The sequence below is a fragment of the Oncorhynchus tshawytscha genome, linkage group LG06 (assembly GCF_018296145.1).
Source record: "Oncorhynchus tshawytscha isolate Ot180627B linkage group LG06, Otsh_v2.0, whole genome shotgun sequence".
In the NCBI taxonomy this organism is placed as follows: domain Eukaryota; kingdom Metazoa; phylum Chordata; class Actinopteri; order Salmoniformes; family Salmonidae; genus Oncorhynchus; species Oncorhynchus tshawytscha.
In genome coordinates, this window is record NC_056434.1 from 32,611,042 (window position 1) to 32,627,115 (window position 16,074).

Here is a 16,074-nt window from a genome sequence, read left to right on the forward strand (position 1 = left end):
ACTGCTTTAAGTGTTACATCATGTGCCCTTACATGACAGCAAAACAACACAACCAACCAAAACAACCTGGAGGGGTGCTTCCATGTTCTAGATCAGCAATCTTTGCAAGAAAAATAATAATAATTTGCAGAGAGAATTTTTTTTAAATTTGATAACTCATGTCATGCAATTTCCGACATTCTGCCATAGGGTGGAGATACATGTTTTTAAGCTAATTTTCTGCAATTCTACACATTTTGCCCTGACTTATGCCATGTTCATATTTTAGCCAATTAGCAGACACTCTTATCCAGAGTGACTTACAGCAGCAATAGAGTACCACAGTATGAGTCATAATACCCATAAAACCTATTGGTCAAACAGGGAAATGGTTCCAATCGTTTTATTTTCCACCATTAATTTTTCCCATAGGGGATTTTAGAAACACTTAAAATAAGGGCTTTGTTTTCGTGCAGGCTTACCCTGACGAGACTGTTTAATCGAGACAAAGGTAAGAATCTTTGGATTAACTATCTAATGTTAGTTAAATGTAGTAATAAATAAATTGGCAACATTTCTTTAAATGGACAATTCTGTCAACTGTCTTGTGCATGTTTTAAATTGACAATACCTGCTAGCAAAGTTGTCAGTTAGAGATGACGTGCTGGAACTTGCAGGGATTTTTAGTTTTGTGTGATGTCTACTTTGATTCTAATTAGCATTTTAGAATCTGAGAGTAAATAGAGCTGAATATATTGATAAAAGTCAACTTGTCCGAGAGAGATATACAGTACATGGTTATCAAAATGTCATGCCAGGGTGAGCCTACAAGAAACACAGCACTTATTTTAAAAGTTCCTAAAATCCCCTATGGAGAGAATTAATGGTGGAGAAACAATTGGAACCGTTGCCCTGTTTGACCGCTAGGTTTTATGACACCTCTGCTGTGGGTCTCTACTAGGGTTAAGTGTCTCGCTCAAAGGCACACCGGCAGATTTTGCACTTAGTCTGCTAAGAGATTTATGAATGACAGAAAATACACACATCAAAATATAAATACAAAAAATATTTGAAGCGTGTGTACCAGAGTGCACTGAGATCACTGTTGCATTCAGACCGGAAGCGGAGCTTGTTTCTAACTCTAGCAGTATGATTGGTTGACTTTGAACTGCCAGAATTACTGTAGGAAGAGAAGGAGGAGAAAGAGGAGGAGGAGAGGAAGAGGTCAGGAGAAGGGTACACTCTTAGAACAAACGGTTCCAAAAGGGTTCTTTGTGGAAGGATATGATTCTACCAAGAACTGGGGTCTTTGTAAGGCAAAGGGTTCTAACTAGATCCTTTAACATCATAAGAACCGGTTTTGGAAGAAAGGGTTCTTTGATGATTCTTTAGAAGGCAAGAATGATTCTTAGGAAAGCAAGAATTATTAATTGAAAGACAAGGGTTCTACATAGAACCATATATAATATTTCCCAGCATGCTCTATTGCAGGGAGCTTTTCAGAATTTTTTGTTTTACTGTAATATCTGTGTTTTTACATTAATTTGTTGATACATTTTATGCTACACAAAGATAAATAACATTCCGTTTTCTAAACTAATCCAATCTGTTAGTTATTAGATTTACTGCACCCCTCACTGAGATGGTTGTTCCAGTTTAGATGATCGAGGCAGTTTCAGTAGTCAGTCTTCCCTAGCCTGGTAGTATGCTGGTTGTGGGTGATTAACAATGCCTCTTGTTGGCTATCCTACCTCGGTCTTTAAACTAATAGGAAATACACATCACTTTGCGAACCACCATAATGTGACTTACAGGACAGATGTGGCCTGTAAACCAGGAGATTCCTAACAACCCTGTGTTAGGTTATAACTAGGCACTAGAAGAAAGGCCTTATAGACAGTGCATTTGGAAAGTATTCAGACCCATTCACTTTTTCCACATTTTGTTATGCTACACCCTTATTCTAAAATGTATTAAGACTACAAGCTCAAGTGCATCCTGTTTCCATTTATCATACTTGAGGTGTGTTTGCAACTTGATTGCAGTCCACCTGTGGTAAATTCATCTGTAATCACTGCCAAATTATAAAATCGCTGCCAAATCATATTATAAATTAGCAAACATATCTAAAAAAAAAACTGTTTTTGCTTGATGAGGAAATAAAGTAATTTAATACATTTTAGAATAAGGCTGTAACGTAACAAAACATGGAAAAAGTCAAGGGTTCTGAATACTTTCCCAATGCACTGTAGGTAATGTATTGGCATAATTACATTTTAAAGCTTAATAAGGCTGGTTTTAGGAAGAACCCCCCCAACAATCATAGGGTTCTTGATAGAACCCTTCATAGAGGGTTTTAGGCAGAACCCTTCATAGAGGGTTCTAGGTAGAACCATATACAGGAGGTTCTTTGAAGAACACTACATAGAGGGTTCTATTTAAAGGGTTCTACCCAGCACCGAAAAGGGTTACCCTGTAGGGACAAACTGATGAACCCTGTATGGTTCAACTGAGCACCTTTTTTTGTAGTATCAGTGGTGTAAAGTACTTCAGTAAAAATACTTCAAAGTACTACTTAAGTTGTTTTTTGGGGTATCTGTACTTTACTCTTCATATTTTTTTTACAACTTTTACTTTTACTTCACTACATTCCTGAAGAAAATAATGTCCTTTTTACTCCATACATTTTCCCTGACACCCAAAAGTACTCGTTACATTTTCAATGCTTAACAGGACAGGTCCAATTAACACACTTATCAAAATAACATCCCTGGTCATCCCTACTGCCTCTGATCTGGCAGATTCACTAAACACAAATGCTTCATTTGTAAACTATGTCTGAGTGTTGGAGTGTGCCCTTGACTATCTGTAAATAAATAAAAAACAATACATTTGTGCCGTTTGGCACTTATGTATATTTTTGCAATTACATCTACTTTTGATACTTAAGTATATTTTAAACCGAATACTTTGACTTTTACTTAAGTAGTATTTTACTGGGTGACTTTCACTTTTACTTGAGTCATTTTCTATGAATGTATCTTTACTTTTACTTAAGTATGACACTTGGGTACTTTTTCCACCACTGTGTCGTATGTAACAGTATATGCATCAGGTCTTCTCCTTGTTTGATGTTCGATGAGTAACCCTGTCTAAGACCTACACATTCAACTGTCAACTCTCTCCTCTGTAGAGCAGAGAGCCGATGACCAGGGGTCAAACACTAGTAACTTCAAGATGGAGAGGAGTGATAACGATAGTTGTGCAAAAACACAGCCCATACAAATATCCATATTTTTTCTCTCTCTTTCTCATGCTCTTCTTTCTCCTCTTCCTCCTGCCACCTCATCTATTCTCTTCTCTCCCTGAACTCACGGATCGTTATGAGGAAATAGAACCTTCCGGAACCCTTTCTCTGTTAGACACGTGGTGATTGACTGAGACCAGACACTGGAAGAACGAGAGAGAGCAAGAAACAGAAAGAGATGGAGATAGAGGAAAGGGTTTTATTTGTGTTTTACATGGAAGAGGAGGTATTTGAGGAGGTGTGAAGAAAAGAGAGAGAGAGAAAAAGAAAGAGATGGCGAGATACATGTGTTTGTGTTAGAGTAGTGGGTCTGGGAGGTGAGGAATCGAGAGAGGGACAGGGAGAGGGTGGGTGTGTTTTGGTAAGGAAAGGGGAGCAGAGCAACTCATTGAAGTTGACACTCATCCCCTTAACCAGATGACAGAGACTGGCCTAATCAACACCTTCAGTTATTACACCGTGTCCCTTCTACCTACCCTATCATTCTCTTCTCATCACCCCTCTCCCCTCGCCTTCCTCCTCCATCTCTTCTCCCCTTGTTTTACTTCTCCTCATGTCCCGTCTTCCCTGTCACCTCAACCTTTTACCCCAGACCTTCCCTGCTTTCTTTATTGGCCATGTGTGATGTGAGTGTGTATGAATCTGAGTGTGTGAGTGTACATATGCATGTGTTTGTGTGCCTCTACAGGGGAAACCATAACCCTGTCCTCCCCAGGCAGGGCCATGTGTTTGTGGGTTAACAACACAATGGGAAGGAGGTTGCCGACAGAGAGGGCCGCCTCGCTTCGTGTTCCTAGGAAACGATGCAGTATTTTGTTTTTTTACGTCTTTTTTCTTACATTGTTACCCCAGGTAATCTTAGGTTTTATTACATACAGAGGAACTATTGGATATAAGAGCAACGTCAACTCACCATCATTACTACCAGGAATACTACTTTCCCGAAGCGGATCCTCTGTTTTGCCCACCACCCAGGACAATGGATCGGATCCCAGCCGGCGAACAAAAACAAAGAAGCCGTAAAAGGGGCAGACGAAGCGATCTTCTGGTCAGGCTCCGGAGACGGGCGCATCGCACACGGCTCCCGAGTATACTACTCGTCAATGTCCAGTCTATTGACAACAAGGTAGATGAAATCTAAGCAAGGGTAGCATTCCAGAGAGACATAATAGACTGTAACGTTCTTTGCTTCACGGAAACATGGCTCACTCGAGACACGCTATCCGAGTCGGTACAGCCAGCTGGTTTCTACACGCATCGCGCCGACAGAAACAAGCATCTTTCTGGTAAGAAGAGGGGCGGGGGGGTATACCTTATGATTAACGAGACATGGTGTGATCATAACAACATACAGGAACTTAAGACCTTCTGTTCACCTGATTTAGAATTCCTCACAATCAAATGTCGACTGCACTATCTACCAAGAGAATTCTCTTCAATTATAATCACAGCCGCATATATTCCCCCTCAAGCAGACACATCGATGGCCCTGAACGAATTTCATTTGACTCTACGTAAACTGGAAATCACATATCCTGAGGCTGCATTCATTGTAGCTGGGGATTTTAACAAGGCTAATCTGAAAACAAGACTCCCTAAATTCTATCTGCATGTTGATTGTTCTACCAGGGCTAGCAAAACCCTGGAACATTGTTATTCAAACTTCCGCGACACATATATATTTCCTCCCCCGCCCTCCTTTCGGAAAAGCTGACCACGACTCCATTTTGTTGCTCCCTGCCTGTAGACAGAGACTAAAACAGGAAGCTTCCATGCTCAGGTCTGTTCAACGCTGGTCCGACCAATCTGATTCCACACTTCAAGATTGATTTGATCACGTGGACTGGGATATGTTCCGCATTGCATCCAACAACAACATTGACAAATACGCTGATTCGGTGAGCGAGTTTATTAGCAAGTGCATCGGCGATGTCATACCCACAGCATCTATTAAAACATTCCCAAACCAGAAACCATGGATTGATGGCAGCATTCGAGCGAAACTGAAAGCGCAAATCACTGCTTTTAATCAGGGCAAGGTGACCAGAAACATGACCGAATACAAACAGTGTAGCTAATCCCTCCGCAAGACAATCAAACAAGCTAAGCGTCAGTATAGAGATGAAGTAGAGTTTCAATTCAGTGGCTCAGACACAAGAGGTATGTGGAAGGGTCTACAGTCAATCACGGATTACAAAAAGAAAATCAGCCCCGTCACGGACCAGGATGTCTTGCTCCCAGACAGACTAAACAACTTCTTTGCTCGCTTTGAGGAAAATACAGTGCCACTGACATGGCCCACTACCAAAACCTGTGGACTCTCCTTCACTGCAGCTGACTTGAGTAAAACATTTAAACGTGTTAACCCTCGCAGGGCTGCAGGCCCAGATGGCATCCCCAGCCGCGTCCTCAGAGCATGCGCAGACCAGCTGGCTGGTGTGTTTACGGACATATTCAATCAATCCTTATCCCAGTATGCTGTTCCCACATGCTTCAAGAGGGCCACCATTGTTCCTGTTCCCAAGAAAGCTAAGGTAACTGAGCTAAACAACTACCGCCCCGTAGCACTCATGAAGTGCTTTAAGAGACTAGTCAAGGTCCATATCACCTCCACCCTACCTGACACCCTAGACCCACTCCAATTTGCATACCGCCCCAATAGGTCCACAGACGATGCAATCACAACCACACTGCCCTAACCCACCTGGACAAGAGAACTACCTATGTGAGAATGCTGTTCATTGACCACAGATCAGCATTTAACACCATAGCACCCTCCAAACTCGTCATCAAGCTCGAGACCCTGGGTCTCGACCCCGCCCTGATCAACTGGGTCCTGGACTTCCTGACGGGATGCCCCCAGGTGGTGAGGGTAGGTAACATCTCCACCCCACTGATCCTCAACACTGGGGCCCCACAAGGGTGCGTTCTGAGCCCTCTCCTGTACTCCCTGTTCACCCATGACTGCGTGGCCATGCACGCCTCCAACTCAATCATCAAGTTTGCAGACGACACTACAGTGGTAGGCTTGATTACCAACAACAACGTGACGGCCTACAGGGAGGAGGTGAGGGCCATCGGGGTGTGGTGTCAGGAAAATAACCTTACACTCAATGTCAACAAAACAAAACAAAGTCGTGTTAGAACGACCCACGGCATGTTTTATGAATGTGGGTGTTTTCACATATGCAATACCTGTCAAAGGTTTGGACACACCTACTCAATCCAGGGTTTTTCTTTATTTTTACTATTTTCTACATTGTAGAATAATAGTGAAGACATCAAAACTATAAAATAACAAATATGGAATCATGTAGTAACCAAAAGAGTGTTAAACAAATCTAAATATATTGTATATTTGAAATTCTTCAAAGTAGCCACCCTTTTCCTTGATGTTCTGTAGTCTGTAGTACTGTAGTCCTGTTTAAAATCCCGGATCTCAGTCCTCTTTAAAGTGAACTCTGGGATTGAGAAAAGTGAAGTAACTCAGTTATCTTTGTTTTCACACTGCCCTTGCCTTTTACTGAGGACTAAGCTCTTTTGCCAGTTCACTTCACTTACTTTGTGGTTCGAGTCCTCTTTGCATTCACATGGCTTTGTTTACAAAGGAACCAATAACATTTTCCAACATTCACTCAATGCACTCCGGGTTTTTACAAAGTGCAGGACAACCCTTTCCATCAGAATGTGTTTCCTACTTACATTTTGGAAGCTAATTGATTACAATTATATTGTTTTAACTAAATGCAATCAGAAGATTCTATTAACATATCAATATTATCGCTAACAGATTAAATAGCAGAAGAATAACTGCAGATTAAATAATGCTGTCATTGAACATTGTACATCCAATGTAGGCTTCTGCCACTTTAAAAGCTAGAATTGATTTTGTCCCCTATGTTGTGATTCTCACCAAATATGTTGTCTTCTCATACTATTCAAACCCCACTATTGAATAAACAGCGTATGAAGCTCTATTAGCCTATAGATCACATCTTGTAAATATTCTGAACCTAAAACTCCACACACATTTTGGAATTTCTGTGCATCCTTGACAATCGCAAATCAATATCCAAAAGCAGCATGTTTTTTTCCGCAAACATCATCATCTTCTCTCTTTTGTGGCACTAATGTGAGGGTTTATGGCAGGGGAAACATTGTTGCAGTAGTCGAGCGTGGAGTGGGGGAATAATGACTACGGCCTTAAAAAGAGGGAACCAGACCACGGAATTCAAGTGAACAGAACTCAGACCAACGCTCGAGATGGTCTCAGTTCAGTCAGCTTTTGGGGCTCTTTTGAAGGGTCTGAGTTTCTGTGGAGTGTTCACACTGCACAAAAAAGTAGAGTAGAGTTCACAAAAATTGGCTTAAAAAGGGACCAAGTGTGAAAACACTCTAAAATAAGTTTATTACAATCTGCTGTAGAAAAATAAAATGTTGCACCAGTAATATGGGTCAGATCTTTTCACCTGGTTGGGCTACAAGCCATTTCTACTGCAGTTGTGGTGCAACCATGACGTTTTTCAGATCTGCACTTGCTTTTCTCTCTAGGGTACTCAGAAACAATGGTACAGCAATACCTTATCATTAAAACTATTATAGTGTTTTCCTAGTCGCGCAGTGCTCCAAAACTGAAGCTCCTGGTCGCACAGCAAAATATTTTGCTGCCTATACAAATTGGTCGCACTTTAGATCCCTGATACTGTATTTTGTGTGTGTGTGTGTGGTCTTACAGCTGGACTTGTCTGTTGTCTGTTTTATTTCAACATTTCACTCTCCAGCCTTTCCTTTCCTCCCATCACACTTTCTCTCTCTTTTCCATTCCTTCCTTCTGTCCTCCAACTCATTCCGTATGTCCTCTACCTCTCCTCAATCCCTTCCTCCCTTTTTAAATCTTCACCCTCCGTTTCTTCAGTTTCTTAAACACACCCCACCTATCTCTATCTCTCTTCTTCTTCTCTTTCCATCATTTCCAATCCAGACCGTCTGTGACAGGAAGTACCTTGGACCAGCTGGTCCGAACACCTGCATATCAGTATCTGTTAATTCACTGTGTTTCATGTCCCCCATATCCGCTGAACACATCCCCTTGTAAAACTCAGCTATAAAACCAAAGAGCTGGTGTCCAAACGGTTGATTCAAACAAAACATACTCAGAATAAATGCAGAATCGTGTGAAACATACAGTACAGTACATTCCACTCGACTCTCTACAAACTACAGTCAGATTCCACCTGTAATGTATATATCTATAATAGCACAGTGCTAAACTCTAGAACCTCTCTATATGGGCCACCATGTCCAGACTTCAATCATATCCCAGCTGTACGGTCTGCTGCCCCTGGCTCAGCTACACATCATCAACATCAACACGTACACACAGATCACACACACTAGCTGGCCAGAATGATCTCTTCCTCTTCACCGCTGGCAGGGGGGAGGTATGCTTTGAAACGTTCCCGCTTACTCCCTCTCTCTCTCACACACACAGAGCCCAGCTGTGTTGTTTTAGGCCGTGTCACCTGATGAATCACAGGGGATGTTTGTGGGCATGGAGGGAAGACGATTATCACGCTGCTACACTAGCACCACTGACCGTGACACACACACCTCTGACCCCATCAGTCGACAAACACCGCACCCAAACCTTTAATGTGCATCCTGTTTCAAGGGCCATTACCATGCTTTACACACCTTGAGTGCAAATTAGCTGTGTGCGTGAGTGAGGCATTGGTGTGTGACATGTTGCTGAAGGGTTACAGTCTGGTGTTGATGGGTCTGGTTTTCCCTGTTAGACCTGAGTGTTCATTCATCCAGATATAAGATACGATAATTAGGTGCTCACATTTGTCCTATTTCACACGTACACGTGAATTGGATTTTATTTCCTTTGCATATCCCACTCCTCCTGAGAGTGGGGTCAGAGCCAGGGATCCACCATTGTTGACGGCGACCTTGGACCAATTAGGGTTAGGTGGCTTGCTCAAGGGCACATCAGTAGATTTTTCACCTAGTCAACTCAGGGATTTGAACCAGTGACCTTTCTGTTACTGGTCCAACTCTCCTAACCGTTAGGCTACCTGATGCCCGTATCACACATTCCACATGTTTCATTATCAATGTTGTTCTGCGTATCTCCCTGTGTTTTCTTGGTTGTTAGGCTAAAAGTCTGTCTAATGTTTCATTATCAATGTTGTTCTGCGTATCTCCATATGTTTTCTTGGTTGTTAGGCTAAAAGTCTGTCTAATGTTTCATTATCAATGTTGTTCTGCGTATCTCCATATGTTTTCTTGGTTGTTAGGCTAAAAGTCTGTCTAATGTTTCATTATCAATGTTGTTCTGCGTATCTCCCTGTGTTTTCTTGGTTGTTAGGCTAAAAGTCTGTCTAATGTTTCATTATCAATGTTGTTCTGCGTATCTCCCTGTGTTTTCTTGGTTGTTAGGCTAAAAGTCTGTCTAATGTTTCATTATCAATGTTGTTCTGCGTATCTCCATATGTTTTCTTGGTTGTTAGGCTAAAAGTCTGTCTAATGTTTCATTATCAATGTTGTTCTGCGTATCTCCATATGTTTTCTTGGTTGTTAGGCTAAAAGTCTGTCTAATGTTTCATTATCAATGTTGTTCTGCGTATCTCCATATGTTTTCTTGGTTGTTAGGCTAAAAGTCTGTCTAATGTTTCATTCCTATCGTTGTCTTTATAGAGTACTACAGTATATGACTGCTTATAGCAAGTGTACTCTCTCATCTCACCCCCTCTCCTAGGTGAGGCCAGATGACAGAGTGGTCCTTACAGACCGTGGTTTTCTCATCCGCTCTCTCCATCCTGCCGACGCTGGCGTGTATGTGTGTGTGGCACAGGAACACACTCACTTCACACACACTTTGCTCCGCCTTACACTTCGTCTCATTCCCTACGGGCATCTGGATGGGCGGACCAAACCCAGCGAGGACCCCAGCGTCGAAGTTCGCCCCGGGACTGAGTCTCGTCAGCGCTATAAGGATTATCTGCGTGTGATGAGTTCTCCCATTGGCTCGCTGGAGGACTACTGTGATTCGCTGTGGCTGGAAAAGAGGCCGACCAATAGGAGAGGGGGGAGAGGGCAAGGGGCAGGAAAATGGAAACACATCCAGGAGCTGAAGAAGAGCAGGAACAGACGACAACATGGAGAGAGGGGTGCAGAGAGGGATAAAGAGAAGGATGGCGAGAGGGTAGGGCAGTGGAGGAGTGGATGAAGTGTTGAGGGTAACAAAGAGGAGGAGTTGCTACTGAAACAGCAGTAGCCAAAAGTGTAATCAGTCAAAATATTAGGGGAGACCATCAATGTTTATAGGTGTAAGAGGGGACAATAGGGAAGATGATCATGTTTAGTTGAGGGACAGTTATAACGACATGGGAACTGGGATCCTGCAGATGATAATATGGACCACGATAGACTCTTCTTACAGAGGTATAATCTTCTTTCATACCAGTCAAACACTCATAGGGCTCACGTAGGCCTGGCTTCTCAAACTACACTACCCATGATCCCTATGGCTGTCTCAATAGTGTCTCAGTGCCTTTACTGACGTATCAAAGTAACCTTATTTAATAAGGGCTGCAGCTAATGTCAAACGTTATTTTAAATTCCAGCGAAAGTTTAGACCTTGTCTGCCGAATTTGGGACTTTGGATAGTGTTTAGAATCATTATGTTTTGATCGTAGTACACGTCAACAATGTAGTTGTACATTTAAGGGGAACATCACTGCAATCACTTTGCCTTAGTTGTCAAACTGATATTGGCTACACTTGCTACAAACAACTTTTTTGACAATTTGAACTACCGCCCTTGCAAGCTAGCAAGCATTAACTAACTAAGCTGGCTTTCGGTGGGGGGTTAGGTTTGTTCAAAGTCTAAGGTATAATCCCCAGAGTGTGACATGGCCTTGACATTAGCTGCATCCCTTCTAGCCAGAACTCTATTTTAGCCGAATGAGACGTGCCCAGAGCTCAGTGTTTTGTGTCTTAATCAGATGCATTCATGTTGAATGACTGTAAATACTTCTATAACATGTACAGGTGAAACTGCATGCTCTAGTTAAGCTTAGATAGGACATATTCTACTGCTACTATGATAATCACATTATGTCTAGAATGAACAAAGAATCATATTTTTGTACAAAGTGAATGTTTCTCTTTTTGTAGGTAGATTTATTTTGGTCTGAAAGTTCTGTAAATAAACTATTGTCTTATAATTTCTCATGGATGAGTATTGGGGGGAGAGAGAGAATGAGAGAGAAATGAAAAATGCACAGTAAGTTTTTTTTTTTTACAGCAGTGAACTTTGTTTAGCTCAGTTGGTCCAGTCCTGATATAGTAACAGCAGCTGTACACACACACACACACATACTGATTACACACACTGATTACACACACTAGCTGGCCTTAATGCTTGGGCCAGAATGATCTATTCCTCTTCAAAGCATGTCAGGATGATCCAGTCCCAGCTGGTCGTAGATGCTGAACAAGGAGAACTGCTTGTGTACGTGTTTGTGTTTGTGTGTGTGTGTGTGTGTGTGTGTGTTTTCCATGGGAGATAAAGCTGATGAACAGGAGAGGTTGGTTTGACAGTATTGGGCTGATTGGACAGACTGTATGTAACAGATTAAATCCCAAGGTGTTTTTGGTTTTGAAAAGTTTTTGTATACTCTTAGAAAAAAAGTTCTATGTAGAACCATACAGGGTACATCAGTTTGTCCCATAGGTGAACCCTTTTTGGTGCTGGGTTGAACCCTTTAGATAGAACCTTCAAAGAACCTCCTGTATATGGTTCTACCTAGAACCCTATATGAAGGGTTACTTTACAGCCTTATTCTAAAATTGATTCAATTCAAATTGTTCCGCATCAAACTACACACAATAGCATATTCATTAAAAATAAACAACAGAAATAACTTATTTACATAAGTATTCAGACCCTTTGCTATGAGACTTGAAATTGAGCTCAGGTGGATCCTGCTTCCATTGATCATCCTTGAGATGTTTCTACAACTTGTTTGGAGTCCACCTGTGGTAAATTCAATTGATTGGACATCATTTGGAAAGGCACACACCTGTCTATATAGGGTCCCACAGTTGACAGTTCATGTCAGAGCAAAAACCAAGCCATGAAGTTAAGGGAATTGTCCATAGAGCTCCGAAACAGGATTGTGTCGAGGCACAGATCTGGTGAAGGGTACCAAAAAATGTCTGCAGCATTAATATTCCCCAGGAACACAGTGTCCTCCATCATTCTTAAATTGAAGAAATTTGGAACCACGAAGACTCTTCCTAGAGCTGGCCACCCGGCCAAACTGAGCAATCGGGAGAGAAAGCAGTGGTCAGGGAAGTGACCAAGAACCTGATGGTCACTCTGACAGAGCTCCAGAGTTCCTCTGTGGAGATGGGAGAACCGTCAAGAAGGACAACCATCTCCGCAGCACTTTACCAATCAGACCTTTCTGGTAGAGTGGCCAGACGGAAGCCACTCCTCAGTAAAAGGCACATGACAGCCCGCTTGGAGTTTGCCAAAAGGCACCTAAAGACTCTCAGACCACTTGACCCCTCTGACGTCAAGAACTTCAGACAGGAATCCCTTCTTTCTTTTCTTTTTTGCAGTAGTCCACAAGTGCCTGAATTAGGACCTGTGCTGCTTCCTGTGTGAGGTAGGGTCAAACTCTACATTGTCTAGGGTCACATCAAGGTTCTTTGCACTCTGGGAGGGGGACATTATGGAGGTTTTGGAATGGGCAGGCCTTCCCTGGGAGGAAGAGCAGCTCTGTCTTGTCAAGGTTGAGCTTGAGGTAGTGGGCCGACATCCAAGCTGAGATATCTACCAGGCATGCAGAGACGCGTGTCCCCACCTGGGTGTCAAAAGGGGGGAAGGAGAAAAGTGGTTGAGTGTCATCCACATAGCAATGATAGGAGAGACCATGTGAGTATATAATGGAGTGGAGTGACTTGGTTTATAAAGATAAGATGAGGCCTAGAACCGATCCCTGGGGGACACCAGTAGTGAGAGTACATGGTGCAGACACAGATCCTCTCCACGTCACCTGGTAGGTGTGGGATGCCAGGTAGGATGCAATCCAAGAGTGTGCAGAGCCTGTGATGCCCTGCCCTGAGAGGCAGGAGAGGAGGATCTGATGGTTCACAGTGTCGAAGGCAGCGGATAGATCTAGGAGGATGAGAACAGAGGAGAGCCCCCATGACACAGAGAAGAGCAGTCTCGGTTGAGTAACCCATCTTGAAGCCTGACTGGTTAGGGTCAAGAAGATATATATATTTTTATTTAACCTTTATTTAACTCTGAGAGATAGTGAGAGAGGTGGTCAGAGACAGCATGCTCAACGTGTTTTGGAAGAAAAGAAAGAAGGAATACCGGTCTGAAGTTTTTGACATCTGAGAGGTTGAGTGTTGGTTTCTTGAGGAGGGGAGCAACTCGGGCCATTTTGAAGTCAGAGGGGATGCAGCCAGTTGTCAGGTATGAGTTGATGAGGGAAGTTAGGAATTGGAGAAGGTCTCCAGAGATGGTCTGGAGAACAGAGTAGGGGGTGGGATCAAGCGGTTAGGTTGTCGGAAGGCCGAACCTCACTAGTCGCAGAATTTTATCTGGAGAGAGGGGAGAAAGAGGTCAAGGCATAGGGTAGTTCTGTGTGAGTGGGACCAGTGGACTCAATAGGCTGAGTAAATGTTGTCAACCTTCTATTCAAAGTTGTCTGCAGAGAGTGAATTTCGTAGGGAAGGGGGTGGACGTTTAAGGAGGGAGGAGTAGGTGGAAAAGAGTTTCCTACGGTTAGAGGCAGAAGCTTGAAATGTAGAGTGATAGAAATTGGCTTTAGCACTTGGATACAGGGAATGAGAAGGTAGAGAGGGAGTGAAAGGATGATAGGTCCTCTGTAAGTTTAGTTTGCCTCCATTTTTGCTCAGCTGCCCACAGCCCTGTTCTATAAGAGACTGAATGGCAGCATAGGCTGAGTGTATGCACACACAAGCAAATGTTCATATTGATAAATCTCCCACTTTTCGTGAAGTGTTTCCCCTGCATGGATTACGAGCAGATTTGTGCTTACGAATGATTGATAAATGAGGCCCCAGGAGTCTAAAAGAGTTAGGCTATTTAGTGTTGTATTTTTGAATATGTTGTGTTCTGGCTTTTAGTGTAATTGTTACATATTGATGGCAACCTTGACATAAATCTGACAACGAAATTCACTGTGTAGCGCACAGGAAGGACAACAGTGGGATCACACAATTTTTTCACTCTCTTTAAATTGTACTGTAGTTGTTGTATGGCATTTAAAAATACAACAGATGTGACTTATATTGCTTGGTGTAAAAGGTTTTCCTTCTCCTTTCCGCTGTGATTTCTCTCTCTGTCCCATAACAAGGATGATGAATATTTCAGCATGACTGTGCGTTGCGTTGAGAAGCTCTTCTATCTTGGCCTATTGTTTATTTAACAGTCAGAGGAACAGAACACAAAGGAGCCAAACAGGACACAGCCCTAATCGGCCCGTTATAATGTTCACACACGTTGTTAATGATTAGCATGTTCACACAACTGTTAACACGATACTACAATGTTTGATTGTTAGCATAATCTCTGTTTCTTGGTTGTTTTCTTCGTATGCTTTCTGAGGTTCTCAAAAGAGCACAGAAATCACTGGGAGAAATCCCGCCTTTGTTTCTAAATGTTTAATACCCTCTGATGATCTCAAATATCCTTTAGTACGGGATTGTGTTCCAGTCATACCCATGGCACCCACTACTTCCCCACTCACCAACCTCCCACTCAGTCAGTTAGCCCACTGAATAGGGTGAGGAGAGAGAAAGAGAGAGAGAGAGAGAGAGAATCCAGAGTCAACAAGCATAGGGCCATAAAGTGATGGCTTAATACTGTGTGCTCCAGTAATAAATGTGGTGAGAGGGGATAGTTACCAGTTGGCATAGACAGCATCAGAAGATCACTGAAGGGAGAGGAGAGGATGATGTGTGGTTAAGGCAGGCATAAAGGGGTGAGGAGTATGGGTGAGAGGGAGTGAGAGAGGTCTCTACAGGGGTAGAAGAGGGGGGCAGGGAGGGGTAGAGGGCATTGGCAGGGCACAGTCAGGGAGCAGGGGTCTACAGATCTGGACAGGCGGAAAACTGCCTGCTAGTTAGGCTCCCCAGGATCTGGATACCAGACAGTCATTACCAGTTTCCAAATTAACAGCCAACCCCCACTGGTATGCTCTGCTCTGTGGCCATTTTTTTTTTACATTAACCCGTAGCCTGCAATTTCCATACACTCAGCAAAAATCTAATTAACATAATAACAAAATCCCCATCAAAACCTGTCTGTATAAATAGAGATATCTGTGTTGCATGGGATAAGTCTCAATCCACTGCATCCACCAATATCAACCGTACACATCTGTAGTTAAAGGTGGCAGAGCTAGAGCAGTGTTTGTCAGACCATGAGACATCCCGAATATCGGTCTGGCCTACAAAGTATTATGTCCACTCTATTGAAAGATGAGACTCTCATGAACACGATGGCGCTCTAGGATGCCCACAAGCCTCATCTGAAGCTCCCCGGTACCAGTTAATAAGATTAATGGAATTATACAGTGTATTTAGAACGTATTTTGTTACGTTACAGCCTTATTCTAAAATGTTTTATTTTTCTCATTAATCTACACAAAATACCCTATAATGACAGAGCAAAAACACTTTTTGTTTTTTTTAGCAAATTTTACATAAATATTCAGACCCTTTGCTATGAGACT

The 16,074-nt window shown here is 42.6% G+C and overlaps 1 protein-coding gene across 1 annotated transcript in view; it reads left to right on the top strand.

Annotated features, from left to right (window-relative positions):
• The window catches only part of LOC112245124 (semaphorin-3D-like), a 64,647-nt gene extending 53,120 nt beyond the window's left edge, over positions 1-11,527 (top strand). The window contains exon 18 of the mRNA XM_024413105.2: positions 10,050-11,527. Coding sequence (XP_024268873.1) covers positions 10,050-10,520 — 471 coding nt within the window. The 3' untranslated portion in view covers positions 10,521-11,527. The remainder of the gene's footprint in view (positions 1-10,049) is intronic.
• Positions 11,528-16,074: the final 4,547 nt, after the last annotated feature.